At 41.0% G+C, this 21,651-nt stretch overlaps 4 protein-coding genes across 6 annotated transcripts; 3 read left to right on the forward strand and 1 right to left on the reverse strand.

The window, feature by feature from the left end:
• Positions 1-1,162: 1,162 nt before the first annotated feature.
• Positions 1,163-8,847, reverse strand: LOC117741536 (P2X purinoceptor 5-like). Of its 2 annotated transcripts, none has more exons than XM_034548623.1 (12): positions 8,658-8,847; positions 6,608-6,758; positions 6,172-6,243; positions 4,802-4,877; positions 4,333-4,429; positions 3,493-3,573; positions 3,257-3,398; positions 2,557-2,693; positions 2,331-2,424; positions 2,166-2,231; positions 2,005-2,087; positions 1,163-1,849 (listed from the first exon to the last, which is right to left on the reverse strand). In XM_034548623.1, exons 1-12 carry the CDS (start codon positions 8,792-8,794, stop codon positions 1,777-1,779), a joined length of 1,209 nt encoding a protein of 402 aa, XP_034404514.1. In that variant the 5' UTR covers positions 8,795-8,847; the 3' UTR covers positions 1,163-1,776. The 2 variants fall into 2 exon arrangements, with proteins under 2 accessions (XP_034404514.1, XP_034404513.1); XM_034548622.1 differs by having other exon boundaries at positions 3,203-3,398.
• On the forward strand, positions 4,186-13,465 carry LOC117741538. 2 transcript variants are annotated; one of them, XM_034548625.1, is made up of 12 exons: positions 4,186-4,380; positions 10,354-10,468; positions 10,984-11,316; positions 11,493-11,594; positions 11,697-11,756; positions 12,113-12,175; positions 12,290-12,316; positions 12,463-12,639; positions 12,740-12,787; positions 12,861-12,923; positions 13,041-13,079; positions 13,164-13,465. In XM_034548625.1, the coding sequence occupies exons 2-12, from the start codon at positions 10,408-10,410 to the stop codon at positions 13,220-13,222; spliced, it is 1,032 nt and encodes a 343-aa protein (XP_034404516.1). In that variant the 5' UTR covers positions 4,186-4,380; positions 10,354-10,407; the 3' UTR covers positions 13,223-13,465. The 2 variants fall into 2 exon arrangements, with proteins under 2 accessions (XP_034404516.1, XP_034404515.1); XM_034548624.1 differs by having other exon boundaries at positions 4,187-4,380; positions 10,370-10,468; positions 12,116-12,175.
• An 80-nt stretch (positions 13,466-13,545) lies between these two features.
• Positions 13,546-16,350, forward strand: LOC117741581 (zona pellucida sperm-binding protein 4-like). Its single transcript, XM_034548703.1, has 10 exons — positions 13,546-13,917; positions 14,002-14,123; positions 14,223-14,325; positions 14,407-14,624; positions 14,701-14,789; positions 14,879-15,012; positions 15,258-15,447; positions 15,563-15,698; positions 15,787-15,850; positions 15,975-16,350. Exons 1-10 carry the CDS (start codon positions 13,710-13,712, stop codon positions 16,061-16,063), a joined length of 1,353 nt encoding a protein of 450 aa, XP_034404594.1. The 5' UTR covers positions 13,546-13,709; the 3' UTR covers positions 16,064-16,350.
• A 287-nt stretch (positions 16,351-16,637) lies between these two features.
• On the forward strand, positions 16,638-21,332 carry LOC117741284 (probable ATP-dependent RNA helicase DHX40). Its single transcript, XM_034548228.1, is given in 19 exon segments — positions 16,638-16,981; positions 17,069-17,214; positions 17,307-17,426; positions 17,585-17,821; positions 17,926-17,999; positions 18,073-18,106; positions 18,108-18,144; positions 18,147-18,197; positions 18,336-18,435; positions 18,524-18,610; positions 18,711-18,893; positions 18,979-19,059; positions 19,185-19,342; positions 19,609-19,723; positions 19,852-19,960; positions 20,265-20,359; positions 20,494-20,563; positions 20,668-20,896; positions 21,103-21,332. Coding segments are annotated over 19 exon segments (2,220 nt in total). The 5' UTR covers positions 16,638-16,809; the 3' UTR covers positions 21,225-21,332.
• Positions 21,333-21,651: the final 319 nt, after the last annotated feature.

The raw sequence follows: 21,651 nt of genomic DNA on the forward strand, positions 1-21,651 counted from the left end.
TGTAATGATTAACTGTATGATGCATGAGAATGAATGAATGTTTTATTGTTTAGACAATAGTTAAAATGGATGCCGATTGAAACCTAATGTGTTGTTTTTATTCGGAAGGCAGGATAATAGGGTTTTATTGTGAAGGGGAACTTCCTGTCCTTGACCGGAAGAGTGAGCTTTGACCTCGCCTGTTTACTAATTGGCGTAGCGAGTAGAACTGCGGCATCCTTTGAACTGACCAATGGAACTAACCTTTAGGTGTGAATTCATTTGCATGACCAGACTAATAGCCGAGCATTTGTTCTGGAGACATGGTTCTACTGGTCTGGAGACATGGTTCTACTGGTCTGGAGACATGGTTCTACTGGTCTGGAGACTCGAGACAGCCCCGGTCTGTTGCTCCCTGGGAGCTGCACTCCGTCTATGGAGAGTTCCTCCTTTCTGGCCCCACGATCGTGAACGCTACATGAGTATTATCTTTGCCATTAAATATTGTTAAACTTTAACTCGAATCCTGAATTTCCTGCGGCCACGGGACCCGGAGCTTTGAACACGAATCTTACAGTGCCCTCAGGCTGAGATCACATACCAGAGGGATGTTTACTTGGTACCTTTTTCCCTAAAGAACAAATTTAACAAAGAACATGTTTTACTTGTTTTAATTTCAATGGGGGGGAAAACAAGTCTTTAATCGCATCTTCTGTTATGTAGAATAACAATTTTTTTTTAATTGTTATTACCAGCCCACTGATGTCCCCTTAAACACAATTAAGCGGTCTGAATGTGTACTTGGCGCTGGCACAGTGTCATGAGTTCAGCTCAATACCACTTTGTCATTTATACAATATATAAACAAGGACTGTTAAAGTCGTGCTGGAGAAAAGCCGACACACAAACTGTCACACAACCATCCACAGACCACGTGGTGACCAGAGGTGTACATGTAGAGAGTCAGCGGGGCCCCCAATGATGTCTCCTACAAAATGACATTCCCACACAACTAAGCTGCACTCTCAACTTTGTTGGAAAGAAACACATTTTCTCCAATTGAAATTAAACTAAACAAAAAACGCTCCGACACTAATTTGTTAAGTTTAGTAATAAATAAAAATCATGGATTTGGCTTAAAATGTCTTCAAAACACACAAAAGTACTTTGTTCACCTCATGAATCATGTGGTATACATTTAATTCAAATTAACAACATTACAACATCACAAATCAAGCAATAATCAATGTAGAGATTAAAATGGAGATCGATTTAAGGTAAACGCTAACTTGTCTGGGTGAAGTTAGCGTGTTCTCCTTGTGTGTGAGTGGGTTTTGTCCCTTGAGTCACTCTGCGAGTGTGACTAACATATACACACTATATATATATATATATATATATATATATATATACAAAGAGCATAAACGCTCTTCCTCTCAGAAGAAGGCGAGGAACCACCTCAGTGATATAGCATAAACACAGAGCCACTGTGTGAGGACTCTGTGGTCTAAACAATTATTTAAATTGTTTAAATTACATTTTTACAGTCCATATAAACCTTGTAATAACTCGTATATGTGTATATCAGAGTCAGCATACCTGTTTCATCACCTGTTTTCAGGCCATGTTGCTGAAATCTGGTATAAAAGTGAATGGAACATGTGTTCATAATTTGAGTTTAAATTCCTAAAAATAGAGGCAAGTTCGCATCTTGAAACACATTAAGATTAAACCTATTAAACCAAGAGCTGTGTCTCATTTTAATTGGGTTGTACAATATAACCATCATATGACAAACTAAGACGTCAGGTTGTCATGCTCCGTGGCTCCCTTTCTGTCCTCCACACCGTTGTCTTCAGACTTCTTCATTCTGTGGAACAGAGACAGATTAGTATTAATTTTTGCAGACAAGCCAGCATTAATTACTCTAGCCAACAACAGGTTGAGATCTGATTCAGTGCTGTGATGTTTGACCACATGGAAAAAGAAACCTCTACTTCTGTACTCGTGTGCAGCTTTTCGTACTTGAATCGTTGAAACTTCCTCTCTCGATAGGAGTCGCCCTTCTTCATGAGGTAGAGGAGGACCATGTCACAGAATAATGCTCCCTGTGAGATGAAGTGTTATTCAGCGTTTATTTTAAAAGCATTTTCTCTTTAAAAAAGTATTTTTTAAATGGTACTTACCCCGCCTATCAAAGTCATCCCCGAAGCAACGTTTACGATTGTGGGGATGATGCTGAACTTCCCGGCCTATAAATAACAGCAGAAATACCCCCCAAAAAATGTCTTTATAACAAATCACAAAAAAAGATATTTCATGCATTTACCCTTTTTTAAAAATGCGGTTACCTTTCCGTGCACCATGATGTTGAATCGGATCCCGTAGACTTTGAATAGCGATCGATAGCTCTCACCTGCGGCATTTTTAAAGTACCGAGTGTGTCTGATGACAAGGGAAACATTGGAGGAGTGAGAATACAATTAAACTGTTGGGATCATTATTTCCTCGGACAATAAATAATTTGAATGTATTTTGTGCGCGTGACCATTGTAACGTAGACCGAGACGACCTCACCGGAAGTTGAACCCTTCTGCGATGGTCTGCTTGGTGATGCTGACGTCCATGCGAGTGAAGCGGTACTGCGGATGGCAGTTGGAGTTGCCTTTGTCGAGGTCACAGTACCACTCTATCATGATGCCAATGGAGCCACCCTGCAAAAAAAGACAAGAAATACTAATTTCATCATGTGCGTCTTCGGGAACCATGTCAATCAAGCATAATAAGAAATGGGGTGGGTGCACATCTTTAAACTGCATTCTTGCAGATCCACACTGGTGGCCTCCTTCAACACATTTAAACTCACTCAATAAGCAGACATGTAAATATTTATCTTTTTTTTCTTCTGTGGTACTTCCTAGCATTTCCTAATATACGTTTACATTCTGCACAGATTATTAAAATGTTTGTGGTGGAAAGCTGTACCGACAAATATGTCGACTGAATTGGAGCCGGTAAACATTTAAGGATGCACCTATATTATATATATATATATATATATATAATATATATTATATCTCCCAATGATGGTACAGGAGGCTGCTTAACTCCCTTTTCAGTGTTATTGTTTTCAGAAAGAAAACCATGAAATATACTTGAAAAATAAATAGACAAAATAGACAATATATCTGTTTTAATAATAATAAATGGTAGCTGCCCTTACCTCATCCTCCGAATTTCTCTCCCCCTTTTTGTTGTCACATTTTCTTTTACTTACAAATGTGGCCATGTCCTGGAAGTTGTACCCAGCAAGTCTGGTGATGTCACCCAGGCGAAAGATGGGGCAGTAGGGGTGCAGCCCCTCCTCAAATCGACATTTCCTCAAATAGGAGTTGTCCGTCGTTTCAAAAACGTTTGACCTCCGATTAAAGAAACGTGTATATGTGAGTGCACTGCTCATTGTTTCTAGTTAACCAAAGTGGTAACACAGAGAGATTATGGAGAGTGACATACTTTGAAAACGTGAATTTGGGGAAATGGATGAAATTCTTGATGTAGATGGTGAAGTTTTCAGCGTTTGAGAGCAGAGGGCCTCTGTAATGAAGAAATTGCAGTTATTTGCCACACATTCTGTACCTTTTCATAGAAAATAACTTGGTAATTAGGTCAAACAATTTAATAAGGGGCATAAATGACGAGGGGTCACTAACTCATGTCTAAGACTAGTGGAACAGCTGAGCGGGGCCGTAGCATTCACACGTTACCTCTTAAATTAGATGCAATGTCGATATAAGGCCGGGTCAAGTCGCTGAGTATGTGCCTTTTGTTCACTAGGATTTCACAATCTTTTCATAAACTTAACCAACTAGTTTCCCTATGAAGACAAACGTTTATTTTGAATAGACTATATGCATGTGACAAGCGGAAAGTGTCATGTGTTGATGCACAAAAAAAGGACTTTTTGTTGCATGGGAATACGTTGTGTAGCCTATTCAGAGGCTCAGGCTGATACGCACTATAGGTCAACACATTTGATGAATACTTTGGGTACATTTGACTTTGTCTTGATTCCTGTCAGACTTACGCATTTGTTTGTTTCTATAACACATAGAGTATGTCACTATGACTTAAAGGTGATTCTTGATTTGTAGTGTCATTGGTTTGTTCAACTGATTTTTCTTTTTCTTTTCATTTTCTTTCCACATATTTTAGGTGTGTCATCCCGCACTGAGACCGTTGGGTAATTGTCTGACATACGTCATTGTCAGGCGGGACTCTTGCAACAAGGGTTTCGCCTTCAGGATTTTTGTTTAACCCGAGGAGAGATGTTATGTGACTGCATTGAACCCTCACTGTGGTTCGGATTTCCTTTCGATGGGACACCAGCCGTAGACTTCACAGGTACCAGTTGAGTTTTCGTCTTTTCCCAAACACCTGCCGCTCATAATTCCTTCAGGAAAAAGAAACAGAAGAACAAGTCACACGGCTTAACGCATGTGAAAAGACACTGCATTTGAATTCCTGTTGCGAAGATATGGATCATATGAATTATACATAATCACTTCAAATCAAAATGTCATGTCAGGCAGTGCCTTAGACTTAAAGAGACAAAAACAAACTACCACTAGGGAGCATTCCTTATCCCTATCTTAACCCCGTGTGTTTTCTACAATGTGTGTTGCATTCATTTGCATTTGTTTGAAAAACGATAGAGAGAGATAGAATAAACTCGTTGAACCAAGTCCCCCAATCCTATTTCACAATGGCACTGAGCCGACCAACTTAATGGCGATTTTAAAAATCGATGGTGTTTCTTCCTTACCGTTACCAGCCACCACCATCTTCCCCTCTTCACAGTCATCGTCATCTCGACAGTGACCGTCCAGCACTTTGAGGCTCTTACGACCACAGACAAAAAAGAGGCAGAGGTTCAAGAAATATGTTTGATTTTTTTTAATTCTCAGGTCACAGACGAACCATGTCTTTTAGAAGCACGCCTAATTCAAGAAGATTTAATCTTAAAAGACCCGTATGCACACTTTAGAGAAAAGAAAAGTGAGGAAAGTTGAGCGATTTTGAAGAGACGGGTTTTATGGCGGTGTTGTGCTCGCTTTATTCTTCTTGGCTGATGCAGGAGACCAAGAGGGGCTGAGTTTACATACCAGGATCCCTCTGGAAAGCTTAAGATATAGTGGAGAGAAATTATGATTGGCTCACACACACACACACACACACACACACGCGCACACACACACTCATAGAAAGGAGGTGGAGATGTCCGACTTTTTTTAAAGTTTAAAAAATCATTTATTATGACTAAGTGCTGTGTACAAAGTGCGAGCCATCAATAATCAGGAGAGCACACCGATGATTCACAATTGTCTAAGGGGGTTTACAGCAAGTGTCTTCTTCATCCGGCAACATTGCACTGTTTAGTGGTTGTTTCTAGGGCGCTGATTGGCTCATGTGGAATAACAAAATGTCGTTTAAGGGGGATTAAAGTGTCCGTTTATGTGTGTTTTTCATTTCTGCCCAACCTCAGCCACCACCGTGTCTTTGAAACACAGCCAGCTGAAATAGTTTCCGGATGATCAAGCGTCAAAGCGGCGGAGAGTAAATAAAGTAGCCTTCAAATAAACACGGTTGGCCGCGGAAAACTCGAAACTGAGCGTCTTAATTAAACACAGTGTCTAAACTGCCCATCATGCCCTCCAGCTAGCACTCACAGCAGTTAGTATCCTGAAGTTGGACATAAACGTGTAATTCAATGCAAGGCCTCAAACACACACGCCATATTTATTTTCACGTTTCATCTTTAATACACAGCTAACTCGACATACAGTAGGCGCCGACTGTCCAGTCTCAGTGATAAGGTGGTAGATCTAGGTGGTCACATTCTCGTTGCGTATAGAAACTTTACTCGTTTGTTGCTATATTTTGGCAAAAAAAAATAGATGATCTCAGATTCCTCATTGTTCATATATGTATATCTACAATTTTCCTTTTAGATGGATTTAGATGTTTTCTTTCAATGGGGAGGATAACAAATTATGTGAACAACTTCCCAACCACGTTGCGTAATAAGCTGATCATTAGGTGTTACGTTATCAAAAATGAAAACAACGATCCAAGACATGATTTATTTAATTTTTTTGCCAGCTTGCTGAAAGAGCCTGTGTTCTGTCTTCTTACCTCAGCACAGTGTCCCAGCTTCTGGTTTGGCGTCTCTAAGAAATTGGTTACAACAAACAGAACAGCTTCACCCTAGATGTAGAGAGAACACTGTGAATTAGTTGTCATGGTGACATCATGACACGATGACCCCCCTGGGCATCCTCCGTTGGCTATTCTGCCCCTCTCAGTGAATATATATATATATATATATATATATATATATATATATATATATATATATATATATATACATACATACTGCACCTGCAACTTTCACAAAACCAGTTTGCTACCCTGTGTTAGTTATCACGGTAACCTGTTTTATGTTTATTTAAACCGGGAAACGGTTAGAAAAGCGAGGGAAGACGTTGAAAGTTTAGTTCCCTTCTTAATTTAGCCACAAGCGTGTGTGTCTTTCACCCAGTCTGTACACATTGGTGCTAAAGGTTGTCACCTGTGGGGGGATGACGTAGTCCTCCGGTCCCCACACCAGCACACCGGACTCAGTGGTGTTCGTCATTGAGACTCCCTTCAGTTTGGTTATTATAGAGCTCTGGATGGCCTCGTCCGTCTCCTGGTAGCCTTTCTCGCTTAAGAAAACCCACCTGTGGGGCAATGGGGGAGGGGGGGGGGGGGGGGGGGGGGGGGGGGGGGGGGGGGGGGGGGGGGGGGGGGGGGGGGGGGGGGGGGGGGGGGGATTGTAATGGCAGAAAGATTTGTTTACAGCATCCTGTTTAGTGTGTCATTTTTTATTTTCTTATTGTCGCTGTTGAAAAATTAAGGAACGTACGAATCATGTTTTGGTCCCTGTGGACATTCAGCAATAGGAACAGTGCCACATTATGAGGGGCCGTTTAGGCCATAACTATTGAGACACTCTCACACGCACTATTGAGACACTCACACACACACTATTGAGACAACTCTCACACGCACTATTGAGACACTCACACACACACTATTGAGACACTCTCACACGCACTATTGAGACACTCTCACACACACTATTGAGACACTCTCACACACACTATTGAGGACACTCTCACACACACTATTGAGACACTCTCACACGCACTATTGAGACACTCTCACACACACTATTGAGACACTCTCACACACACTATTGAGACACTCTCACACACACTATTGAGACACTCTCACACGCACTATTGAGACACTCTCACACACACTATTGAGACACTCTCACACACACTATTGAGACACTCTCACACGCTCAGACACTCTCACACGCACAGACACTCTCACACGCACATACTGAAACACTCGTACACCTCACTACTGAAACACTCGTACACTCACTACTGAAACACATCGTACACTCACTACTGAAACACTCGTACACTCACTACTGAAACACTCGTACACTCACTACTGAAACACTCTTACACTCACTACTGAAACACTTACACACATACTAATGAAACACTCGTACACTCACTACTGAAACACTTACACACATACTAATGAAACACTCGTACACTCACTATTGAAACACTCTTACACTCACTACTGAAACACTTACACACATACTACTAAAACACTTGTACATTCACTATTGAAACACTCTCACGGTCACTACTGAAATTACTTGTATGAATACATGTGAGACGCTTGCACATCCTCATGTAAGAGCATACATACATATAACTGAAAACAGATAGATACGTATACATGTTTCACTTGTATGCATGTAAGCATTTCATATGTATGTGTATATGACACAGAAGTATATATGTATGCGTGTGTGTTTCTCATATGTATGCGTAAGAGTATTTACAGAGTATGTATGTATGTGTAAGTGTGAGTGTACAAGCGTTTCAATAGTGAGTGTACGAGTGTTTCATTAGTATGTGTGTAAGTGTTTCAGTAGTGTGTGCGAGAGTGTCTCAATAGTGTGTGTGAGAGTGTCTCAATAGTGTGTGTGAGAGTGTCTCAATAGATATGGCCTAAACGGCCCCTCATACCACATGTCAGTTTGTACTTAACAGTATGTTTTATTTTTTTAGTGGTATCACTATGATCATAATATCCTTAAAAGTAGCCTATTGATATTATACTTTATCGCATTATTATAAAAATACATTTGATGTCACTTTTGTTCTTATAAATAAGCACATGTGACTACACAAGTCAAATGTACTTACTAGATTCTGCTAACTACAGCTTTTTATTTGTATTTAACTTTGTGTCACAATTATTAGCGTATTAAAAAAACCCATCCTGTCAATTTGTCAAATGTCACTTAAGAGCCCATTAACTTGTAACCATCATCATCATCAGCCTGTACATGTGGTATAACATAATTAATCAATTGCTGCATTCATTCATTGAGGCAATTTAAAATACATAAGCTACACATGTGATCAGGTCAACATAAAATCCTCACAAGCATGCATTTCTATATTAATAATAATTAGGCTACCATTTGCATTAAGGCATTATAAAAGCACTGCGAGAGCCGCGGCAGTAGTTCACACACTTACCCTATAATGTAACCGATGATGGATAACTGAATAAGTCTGTACAAAACTCCAACTCTCTTATTTTTGGTGACAATGAATGTTTTCGTCTTGTAGTCGAACATGGAGAGGAAGCATCCTTTGTAGAAGCTCCCGGCCATCCTGCAGCTGCATAGTTATGAGGAGTGGTCCACTGAACACACACACATACATCCTCTCAGGCTGTGGGGTGGGGGGGGGGTGGGGGGGGAGCTCTCAATATTTATTTTAAAAGGCACGACTGATTACAATGAACATGCGCATCATAGCGCGTTAGTGGATCTTCTCTCTCTCTCTCTCTCTCTCTCTCTCTCTCTCTCTCTCTCTCTCTCAATCTCTCTCTCTCTCTCTCTCTCTCTCTCTCTCTCTCTCGCTGCCTCTCTCTCCCTTTCAGGCACAAGAACCACAGCATTCAATGGAGACCCTGAGTCTATATCATGAACATTAATCATCCCAATGGTGTGGTCCTTTGTTTTGTGTTTTGACACGATTACCATTATATATTTATTTATTTTTACTTTACTTTTTAACCGTAAGTCTTGGAAACAATACATGTATAATTATTGGACCAGATGAATCCCAGCTAGGTCGTTTTCTTCCATTTTGAATTGTTTTGTCCTTTTTTTTTTTTTATGCCCGAGTTTGAGCAATCGTCCCCCAAATTTGGTACAGAACATCCTGTACTTTTTGATTTGTGATGCTTCATTCAGTTTTGCTTTAGGTGTCCCTCAGAGTTTTCTCGAATGCTGTGCTCAAGGCTTACTTTGTGCTTTTGGACATAGATATGATGTCTGAGTAACCATGTTTTCTGGCCACTAGGTAACACATCTATCTATACATTTAGGAATCTGCCTGTGTGTGTGTGTGTGTGTGTGTGTGTGTCCTTTTGTGTGGCTCATGATGCTGACAACCCAGATCCTTTGAAGAACCAGAAGAACCAGGGAAAGGGGTCCTCACAAGATTAATATCTCCAGACTTTATGTATTATTAAAAAGTTTGATCTTTGTGAAGAATAAAATGTACTTTTATCCAAGGCTGGATAACACAACCAGGTTTAGTTACCAAGTTTAGTCCAAACAAGACAAAAGCAATAATGTTTTGACTAGTTTCAATGTTATATTATGTTTTTATTCAATGTCTGGAATAATATCATATTTAATTCATTTATTCTCAACCCTGACAGAATATTTTAAGATGTCGAGACATCAGAGTTTTGAATATGTGCAGAAATAAGGAAGAAGAGTTTGTACTCTTGGTTATTTTATTACCATTTGAGCATAGCAACCTAAACGTGTTCTTGTGTTTGTCTTGTGTTTGGACTTTGAGAACTCTTGTGATCCATAATCAGATATTTGTGAGACACACACACTCAGCGCTCCGCTCGGCTCCTCGACCTTGCATCAAGGCCCCCTTCTCCGGAAGCATCAACAGGAAGTGGTCTGGAGGAGACTGACATTTTGTCACGATCCTCTATGTGTTCATAAAAAAAGATCAATATTTATTGTTTTTAAATGTTATGTTTGACATAACGAGCAAACAGTTTTGAAAGAAATTTCAAACTGTGTTAAAACGTGTTAAAAATGACACGTGTTGTTCATGTGAAACTGAAAGACGTCAAAACCCTTCCGTGTATAACTAAATGAACTGTGATGGTCTCGTGGTTTTGTCCCATGATGCTTAGAGGTTTTAGTTTACAGCTTCGCCGCGTTACTGCTCACCATATGAGACGCTGACGATGGATGCCGACAGGTGGATTGTCCTTTTAGCCCTGTGCTTTATTTGCGTGTCTTCAAATGGTAAGGCCTATTTGGGAAATTTGAAAATTCAAATATTAATAATATAAAAACGTTCCATAAATACAACTTCACCTCTTTTGCTGTATTAACTGTGTGTTCACTTACATTTAAATTATTTGATTTTAAGAAATCTTGTGCTTAGAAATCGTTTTGAAAGCTCGGCAATCGACACAAATTAGTTGACTATAATGTATGTATTATATTGATATATTGTTAACGATATATAAACTATATCTCCCCCCTCCTCCTACAGTTGGGGCAGATCGTAGATTTCATTGGTTTTTATTCCGTGTCTTTAAGAAGTTATTATTTTTATATTCTCTAGCTTTTATGTTTAATGTGTCGTTATAATTGTTGTCCAGTTACATTTACTCCATTTATTAATTTGAAGATGTCTAGAAATCACATTTTTTAATATCTGCAGTAATAAGGAGGAATAAATTGAACTGTTTAATTGAGATAAGCGACCTAAAATGTAATCTTGTTCTTTGTGTTTGTCTCGTCCTGTGATGAAGAGACGGACTTTGAGAACTCTTGTGATTCAGATGTCTATGAGACACTCAGCGCTCCGCTTGGCTCCTCTGTGCTCCTCCCATGCATCTTTGAAACAAGTGGCCTCGGCCGGGTGTCGTGGGCCCACACCGCCGGGCTGGACCTGGTCCACCTCACATCCGAGGGTCGCATTAAGTTCCTGGACCACAGGTACGGTCGGGTGAAAGTGTTCCCCAACCGGGGCTCAGAGGGGGACTACTCCATCCGCATCGATGAGCTTCAAAACTCTGACCTGGGGCGTTATTGCTGTAAGCAGGGACACGACTGTCTCCAAGTGGAGTTGGTTGCTGTCGGAGGTAAGATGATTTCTGTTTGAACGCATGCTTCCTCACCACCGAGCAGAAAGCCTCTGCAGAAACATGGGGCCCCCTTCCTTTCCATGGTCTCAAAAACCTCGTGGGCCAAACACACGAGAGGGGGCTAGAGTTTCCTGTGAAATGCATCTTTGTAAAAACCACAACTTACCGTGCAGGTGCTCTGAGCCGAGAGGGGATGCTATGGATTTATATTTGTGTTGGCGTGGCTGTTTTCACCCTGCTGAGCATCGGGGGCTACTGCTTCATGAAGTGCATATGTGAGTACCTGCCCAGTCCGGCACTCTCAGTCCAAAGTGTTTGGTTTGTGAGCTCATTGGTTGGTTTATTTTAAAAACTTCATTTTTTTTGGTTTATTTCAGTGTGCTGTTACAACACACCAATATACAATACAAGCAATCCTGAAGGTGCAGGCACTGAGGGTAAGCAATAATGTCATGGTTTAACATTTAGTATACCTTTACATTAAAGCACAAGAGTAACAGTACAGCCGGCTTGATCACAGCCAGTAACGAGGGGACATTTGTTTACGAAGAGTTGCATCTGTTAAATTATTTCAAAAGATGTATCATGCACAGGAATAGAGACACACATACAGCAATACACACATTTCCTTCAAAAGAATATGTAGTTTTGGGGAAACGTGTCAATTCTCTTTCTTGCCAGAAAAGAACACAAGTTGATTATAATCTTCTCATCTAACTCGTGGCAAGAAAAGCAAACATGTTTTCGCCAAATGTTCAACTGTTCCTTCAAGTCTAACGGTATAATGTCCCAGCAGCAGACGCCAGGGCTGCACCTGAGGAAGCAGGCAGAGTGCCAGTAGAGCAAGAGCAGAGCGGTAACAACACAAGCACACACACAGAAGTGATGCACGAGTTGAGGAGGACAAAGGGGTATTTCTGATATGTTTTCTTGACCCGTGTCACTGCAACGTGTTTCCTTTTCCTTCCAGGAGGGGGCGACGGTCCTCTTGTTTATGGTGCGTTCACACTGCTCTTACCAATGCCATCTATTCAGTCACCTTCTTATAAATAAATATCACGTCTCTGTCCATCCCAACTGAAACATCTCACTTGTCTCAGTCAATGTTTTCTAAAAAAAAAAAAATGTTTTGGGGAATATCAGAAAATGATGACCAAGACCCATCCGGCCGGCAGAGTGACCTCAGCAGAAATTATCGCAATCCAATAGAAGACCAGCCCGATCCAGAGAGGACTCAACCCACTGCAAGCACGATTTATCCAAACTTGAACCAATTTGAGAGGGTGGACACTCAGAGAACAAAACAGGGATTTCATAGAGGTGCTTAGTATTCAGTAAAATTACTGCAGTTTGTATTATTGGTGACTCTTTTGTCTTATTCGTGGTGACAAACTGGAGTAACTCAGTCTCACCTCTCCAGAACTCTTCAGCAGATTACGGCAAGCAAGACTGAGTCAGCATTATTACGGTAAAATACCCTTTATTATATTGCTGTCATTTCAGTGCTGTCAAGATTCACTTTTACGTATTTTATTACACAGTTAACCAAGGGGAAACCAGTAGGCAACAAGCCTCGTCAACTCCTCCAGAGAATCCCCACGGAGGTATTTCTCAAATGTGTTCAATGTATCTTGTATCATCTGTCAAAATTATTTATCTGCGCGTGAGAATAAATAGCCTTTTTTTTTGTTACATTATTCACTGACTTTTTGTTTTTGCAGCAGCACGTTTTGGGAAGAAGAAGAAGAAAGCCAAGAAAAGTGAGTGCTGACTTCGTCCGTGGGCCAGTTCGAGATGAAAGAACTCAACCGCTGTCCTCTACTTCTCCGTTGTTTCCCTGTCAGATGGCATACTCCAAAACCCCATTTACAACCGGAGCACGGACCAGCTCAACCACCTGTAGACAACAAGCAGTTAACTGTGGAGATTTTATTAATTTTTTTCAGTATCAACGTCCAATTATATGCATTGATTATAAATGCAACATATTAAACTTGATGCATGTCTTAATGTTATTTGTTTGCTGCATAAGTATACTGTATTTCCTGTACACGAAGCAGTCTGTTGTGTCAAATCTGTAAGATGTTTGGCTATTTTATGCATGTGGGAAGCAATACTTTTTGACCACATAAATTGCTTGTATGCCCTTTGTTTTGTGTGTGTGTTTAAAAAAAAAAAAAAAAAAAAACTACACTCACTTCTGCAGACAGTTTAGAGTCTCAGGTTCACTCGCATTGCTTTAACCGTGGGAGGAAACAGAGATAACAATCTGGTCTCAAACACAGGGCCCTCGTACTGTTGCTGAGACTTCTTCACTTGCTTTAACTCTGGCCAATTAAGACTAATGAGACGCAGCTGCTGCGCCTGTGACAGGGTCTCAGTATCCAAAGATGAAGGCACACGGAGCAGACCTCCTTTTGCTGACGTGCGTTTCGTTGTCACTGCTACTTTCTAAACGTGAAGCCGATGCTGCTTCAGAACCCGTTCAAGTTTCCAACACTAGTAATGGTGGCATGTCAATTTGCCACGATGGGTTCATGTCTGTTCACATAACGAAGGCGCACTTTGCTGATCTTCCTCTCGCCATTTATGTCCAAGGTAAGTCAGACTCCAAAGATGCATCAAGTCCATGATGTTCGGAGTGGTAACTCTGCTCTTGTTTGTGTCTAAATGTACACACAGGTGAACACGGCGGATATTACCAAGCCATTGCGGTAGCAAAACAGTGCCACTACTTCCTTGGAGAAACTGACACCTTTATTATCTTAACAGTTGCTTCCCATGGGTGTTTTGTGAGAAGACAAGTAAGATGAAAAAGTCTCCCCGAGCTTGTCTGTCTTCATTTTATTGAATGCAGATTTATTCAAAAGTTTTCATATTCTAATCATTCTGATGTTCAATAGAAAAATGTGACAAATCTGACTGTTGTCATCGTGGCACTTGCAGACGGGGGAAGAGTTGAAATTGTCAAGTCAATACCGCTCGTCTGTGAAAGGAAAATGAAGGGTAGTAAGCGTACGAATGAATATCATAATATTGTGTTTCAGAGTTTACTTTGTTTTTAATTCTCAGTGTGTTTTTCTACAGAGGTGAACACAAATGATAATCCACAAATTTCAACACGTGAATTCTGCAACCAGGAAGGGTTCAACATTATCATCCCTCAGAATGCCACAGTCCCACCTCTGAACCTGGATGCAGTCTGGATTCCTTCCAGCCAAAACCATAACTGCAACCCCCCAAAAAGATCCAAGGAAGCCGTCATATTCCGCTTTCCATTCACTGATTGTGGCACTCAGTCTGTGGTAAATGCAAATACATTACCCATCCATCTTCAAACAGGTCAGGTGGTATTATAACAGGTTTGGTTGTGTCTTGCAGATAGCAGATGGGATTATAACCTACTGGGTCAACATTGAGGTGAAGCAACAACAGCAGAAAAGCTTTATATTTCGTGATGCGCCTTTCCAGTAAGAAATTAAAATGTTCCACTTCTCCTGCTTTTGAGAATGTAAGAACACCCATTTTAAATGTCCTTTTATATATATGTTTGTATTAGTCGTACTGTGCATTGTAGCTTTGCACTGGCCCGAAGGACTCAGCTGAGCATCAAGATTCAGGAAGAAAAATCTGAGTACCCGTCACCACTGAAGAGTGAGGGACTACTGAGGACTGAAATGAGGTTTGCCAAAGGTCATGTTAGTCAAGTTTTTGCTTGATTTTTACTTTTATTGTCCGTGAAACCTATTTTGGTGAATAAATAAAGTGCAGACGGATATATTTATGACATTAATGTCTTTTATAAACGATAGAAAGTACCATCAAAATGTGTCAATACATTGCTTGGCAATAAATAAATTGCTATCAGTTTCAAACTTGGGAGTATAGTGAAGCCCTGGTAAGTTATTTCTTATTTTCCCTTAATCTTTCAACTACAGACTCCAAATACAAGTCTTTCTATTCCTCTCGAGACCCTCCAACGATCACCGAGCTCGGCCAGCCTGTGCATGTGGAGGTGTTCGCTGTCAAACATGAGGACGGGGATCTGGTGCTGCTATTGGAGGACTGCTGGGCGACACCGTCTGAAAACCCTCAAGACCCACAGAGATGGAACCTGCTGGTCAAAGGGTGAATTCACATGCAATAAACCAAATGTATTTGACCATTTCTACATCCAAAAAGGTAAATTGACATCCGTGCCCGTACTTCGATCAACCGAAGCTCATCTTTGTATCCAACCCAGATGTCCTTTCAGCGGCGATAGCCACAGAACTGTTGTGTTGCCAGTTGCCCCCACAGAACTGAAATATCCCTCTCTTCATAAATGGTTTGAGGTCAAGCTGTTCTCATTTGTGAAGCCCCCAACATTTAAAAACCTGGTACGACAAAAAAAACGATGTTCTATGAATTTCACTTGTATTAATTTGCCTTTTTAGTGATTGATTGTTATGTGATGCTCTTCTCCAGGTATATTTCCACTGTGACATAGAGATCTGTAAAGGACCGAATTGCCTACAGTCTTGCAGCAATGGTAAGTGGAGCTGCAGCTTATTGACCCTTTTTTATGAAGTCTAATGAATTAATCTTGGGTTATTGATTTACATGTTTGTATGTAATGCTGCAAGTGATTTTCTCAGTTTTGCCATGTCTTTCAGGTCGTAAATTAAGGCAAGTCACACCAGGGCCAGGACGGGAGATTCTTTACAGTGTAGTTTCTGGTGGACCTCTTCTGTATCTACTGTAAACAATTAGAAAAGGGACTATTTCAAGTCGGCACAATTGTTAACGGTTCAGTCGAGATCTGTCTGTGATTTGTAATGAGAATAAATCTATACCTTACTTTAATGACCTTAAGTTAATAGTGTTTGCGGGGAAAGGCGTGCATTATGTAACAATATTTTAGTAAGTATCCTATCTTTATTTCATCACTGTACTGCCACTTGCTTATTTTAGGTTTGTGTAAGATTGTATGTAAGACCACCTAAGTAAATCAATTTTCAGATTACTTTGGGAACACTCACATCTACAAATATTAAATGACTGGTCCTAAACTTTGTGCTCTTCTTCTTTTTACTCATTCAGATTTGTATATATATATATGTGTGTGTATATATATTATATATATATATATATGTATTACATATATATATATATATATAATTTGTTTTAAGTTAAATTATTAGGTGCTGCTGGCGCATTTGCGTAGATAAGCTTAATTTAAAAAAAGTGCGGCCACATTTGATTTGTGGTGGAGGCGCTCCGGTCACGTGTCCACAACTCGACCAATAGAAACGCCGAATGGGTTAGTTTGCGGAAGTCATTGATCGAGCGTGCCGTCCTCGAAACTAAAAGGAGAATTGTGAAAGAAGTCGCTATTTTGTAAAGCTGTACCGAGTACAAACGCCAACAACACCGTGTGCCTTACGATTAACGTCAGTTCAGCTCCTCGCACTCATCTGCTGGTAAAGAGACAGTTACTAGTTGTCCGTTATGTCCAAGTCTACCAGGTTGGACTCGAAAGAAAACGAGTCCAAACTGCTGCCTATCTACCGGCACAAAGAAGAACTGATTCTGGCCGTCAAAGACAGCACTTTTCTGGCCGTCACCGGCGAGACCGGCAGTGGGAAAACCACGCAACTGCCGAAGTACCTTCATCAAGCAGGTACGCGACAACAACTGTCTGAAAGTTAGGACGCGGTTGTGGTCTCTGCTCTAGTGTGCCAAACCTCTTCCTCTCGTTTCTGTGCAGGCTTTTGCAAAGATGGCAAAATTGGCATCACGCAGCCCCGCCGGGTGGCTGCCATCACGGTGGCCCAGAGGGTCGCCCAGGAGATGCAGTGCACTCTGGGTAGAGAGGTCGGCTACCAAGTGCGCTTCGATGACTGCACGTCACAGGTGAGAGGCAAAGACGACGCGTGCCTTGGAGGAAATGCAATGTGTTGTTGTTGTTGTGAATAACCGTGAACATGACGTTGCGTCTGGGCCAGAGCACCGTGGTGAAGTACATGACGGACGGCTGTCTGCTCAGAGAGATCCTCGCAGATCCGGTGCTTTCTCAGTACAGCGTCGTGATCTTGGATGAAGTCCACGAACGCAGCCTCAACACAGTGAGTCAATATGACATCCACCCAATATCATTGACATGTATCGTTTCTGCACCGTATTCATGCATGCATGCACCTTGTCACCATGCAAAATGTACTTTTGTGTGTTATCCTTTCAATGCACATATTGATTTAGTGGTTGTATATTTTTTTTTTTGCAGGATATTCTCCTGGGTCTATTGAAGAAAATGTTCTCTGACTCTGCTAAGGCCATCAAGGGCAGATCTTTCCCTCTGAAGGTGGTGGTGATGTCCGCCACCTTGGAAGCTGATAAACTTTCAGCCTTTCTCAGCGACTGTCCCGTCTTTACTATTCCTGGGAGGACTTTTCCTGTCACCTCCACATTTGGTTTTGCTGTCGGACCCAAAGACATAGAGAGCGCTGGTTATTTAAAAGAGGTACTGAGTTTCAGCTTTGAGTCGGGTGTTTTTCTTTCTTGTTAAGATTCTTCCATTGAAATAAAATGTTACTTTTTATATATTTGACACGTTTTGCTTCACAGGTGGTCAAAGTGGCCCTCGACGTGCACACCAGTGAAATGGCTGGGGATATTCTTGTGTTTTTGACGGGTAAGTTGTCAAGCTCACCGTATGTCTTCACCCTCTCAATATGCGTCATATTAATCCTCCGTGTTTGACAGGTCAGGTAGAGAGTTGAAGCGCGCGTGTGACTTGTTGTATGAAAAAAGCTGAGTCTATAGACTACCGTTATGACGTGGAGGACCAACAGTGGAGGGCCTTCTGATTTTGCCCCTTTATGGATCCATGCCCACTGGTAAAATACTATCACACCCTTATTCATTGATAAGTAGATTTAAGTTGTAGTTTTGTTTTTTCCAGATCAAGTCGATATCTTTCTCTGACGATACTGCAAAAGAAAACTGAATAAAACCTCTTATTGGTTTGGTCGTAGATCAGCAGAGGCAGATCTTTCAGCCCCCACCTTCGGGAATACGGAAGTGTGTCGTGGCCACCAACATTGCAGCAACGTCTCTCACCATCAATGGCATAAAGTGAGTGAGGCCTGTGGTAATTGGATGACCGCTAGGCTGCATTTATCAGATTGACAACACTGGCATATTTATTGTCCCCCCCATAAAGGTACATCATAGACAGTGGGTTTGTGAAGCAACTCAACCACAACTCAAGGGTGGGCATGGATATATTGGAGGTGGTGCCTATTTCAAAGTGAGTTTTTGAAGATATAACATGCCATTTTCAACTCCGCAACTAAGTTTGTTGATGTTTTCCCCGCTAACATCCATGGGGTGGTATTTTCTGTGACTAGGAGCGAGTCGGAGCAGAGAGCAGGCCGAGCTGGAAGAACCTCAGCTGGGAAATGCTTTCGAATCTACACTAAGGAATTCTGGGAGAAGAGCATGCCTGAATATACAGTTCCAGAAATCCAGAGGACGAGTCTGACTGCAGTGATACTCACACTCAAGTGCCTGGGTGTTCATGATGTCATTCGGTACATTGGTTGCTTATAGCTCTTCTTTTTTTTTTTTTTTACTGCCTTTTTATCTTCTTTTGAGAAATATTTTGTTTCTTTTAAGGTTCCCTTATCTGGACTGTCCAGAGGAAAGGTTTATTCTTGAGGCTTTAAAACAGCTCTACCAGTTTGATGCCATCGACAGGTGAGACATATATACATGTTGACCTGTGTGCTTCAAAGCACAGGAGTAGTGGGTTTACCAAATTTCCCCCTGAGGATGAATAAAGTATCTATCTATCTTTAAGTACTTCTCTGTGCTGTCTGTAGGAGAGGAAGAGTCACCCAGCTGGGGAAGCTGATGGTGGAGTTCCCACTGCACCCGGGCCTTACCAGGGCCGTGCTCAAAGCCGCCTCGCTCGGCTGTCACGACCTGCTGCTCCCGTTAGCCGCCATGCTGTCTGTAGAGAACATTTTCATCAGGCCAGGTCAGCAATTAACCTTTTTTTTAAAGTAGAACAAATCATGTGTTAACAAAGCTGTGAGGGAGAAAAGGCATTCAGCTTACAAACAAATGGAAAAGCATTTGTTGTCCGTAATGTTTAGGTTATATTAAGGGGAAGGTTTAGTAGCAGAGATACTAAAATGTCTTGTTTTTTTATTGACTGTCACATTGGTTAGATTGTTTAGTGTGTCAGGAAATGACACGTGCAGAGAAGTGTAGCATAAAAGACTGATCTCTTTCTGCCTTCAGGCCACCCTGAGAAGCAGAAGGAGGCAGATACTATACACAGGGCGCTGGCTGCCAAGACCGGCAGCATGAACGACTTTGCCACTCTCCTCAGTGTGTTTCAGTTATGTAAATCCAGGTAAATAACTTGTCTGATTAATGCTGTTTGATGCATCCATATATCTATTTGTATCCATGACCTCATACTGCACGGTGATTTTTATTATCACAACAATCATAAATGTGAGCCTCTCTTGCCTCCTGCAGTGACAGACCCTCAGCGTGGTGTAAAGATCATTGGATCCACTGGAGGGCGCTGAAGTCAGCCTTTAGTGTGGAGACTCAGTTGCGAGAGATCCTTCTCCGCCTCCAACAGGTTCAGCAGTTTACACAACTCATTTTTTACATCCCTGACTAAAGTGTGTTTCGTATCCGTGCCCTGTTGACAACCGCATATGGCCGTAAACATTACAACTGCACAATTCTGCCTATTTCTTATTATCTGTGATATTAGATTGTGCTTTTTCCCTTACAATAATGTTGTACTTGATTAATTGTAAAGGACCTTTTTGCAGATTGTTGTGGTCAGATATTCAAATCTGTCATTTATTAGTTAATGATTTAGTTTGCTCACACACTGGTGTGATCATTAATTTGAAAGAGACCCTCTTTCCTTTCAGAAGAGAGATTTCCCCGTGGACACATTTGATGGCGATAAGAGTGAACTCTTCAGACGATGTCTGTGCACGGGATACTTCACCAATGTTGCCAGAAGGTATTACCAAACTTAATTTATAATTATTCATATTTAACTTTCTTGAGTTTTATATATATTCTCTCTCTTAGTAATACAGCCTGGTTGTGAATCATTGTTCAGTTAATTTTTTTTTTTTTTACACCTCCACATAGGTCTGTTGGAAAGGTGTTTTGCACAATGGATGGCCACGGATCCATGGTTCACCTTCATCCATCCTCATCGGTAAATGCATTCTCAGAAAAGCTTTCATAATAAAAACACAGTTTTCAAAGAAGACTCATTACATTTGGAACCAAAACGCTCATGCTCAGTCTTCTTCCTCCAAGCTGTTCGACCAGGAAGGTAAGCTGAACTGGATCATCTTCCACGATGTGCTGGTGACCTCACGGATGTATGTCAGGACCGCGTGTCCTATTCGATACGAGTGGGTGAAGGACTTACTACCTAAACTACATGAGGTGGACGTCTATGAGCTGAGCAGTGTGGCGAGAGAAGAAGTGACCGATGAGGAGATGATACAGTGGGAGACCAGGGAAGCAGCCAAAAGACAACCAGGTTTTCAGAGTTAAATATTTTTTTAATTGTAATGTTATACAGCTCAATGGTTAATGTTGATGGTCCCTACTATTACCATATATGAAATGATCAAACATCACAGACAGGGTGGATTAAAAGGCCATTTGGGCATGAAGCTCTTAATTGTTATACAAAGTGAATGAAATAATATATAACAAACTAATAGATCCCTTTCTTTTTTTCAGAGGTTTCTACTGAGGATGTCATAAAGAAGCTGGAGAAGCGTAACAACGAGGCCACCGTCGGCGATGCTCGCGCTCGCTACATGCAACGAAAGCAACAAAGACAACCAAACAAAGCTCTTTGAGAGAAAACGCTTGCTTTTAGAGGACGTGGTGCACGCAATATATCACAAAGAAGCATTTGGAAACTATGTCTGCATAATAAATATTTGTTACATTTATAATGAAAATAATATCATTTGTCGTGCTTTTTTTTTTTTAATTGGATTTTTTTTAATCCCTCCGCTTTACACACGCTGAGATCGCAGTAGTTAGTTTCATGGGTCTTTTGACGAGTTTTAAATCTAAAGAAAATGTGTGCTTTAATGCTTAACGGTTATGATAAAACATGGTTTATAATAAAACGTTTTTTTATTTAAAAAGTCGCATTTGGGGACATTTCATATGACTTTTTTATTTTTTTTATTTAAAGTGTTTCTTTGTGCACCAGCTCTACGCAGTCGGGTTAAGGTTACAGTATAGTACAGGATGTACTTTCACACCGACTGTTCA

Source organism: Cyclopterus lumpus, chromosome 13 (genome assembly GCF_009769545.1).
Source record: "Cyclopterus lumpus isolate fCycLum1 chromosome 13, fCycLum1.pri, whole genome shotgun sequence".
Classification (NCBI taxonomy): Eukaryota; Metazoa; Chordata; class Actinopteri; order Perciformes; family Cyclopteridae; genus Cyclopterus; species Cyclopterus lumpus.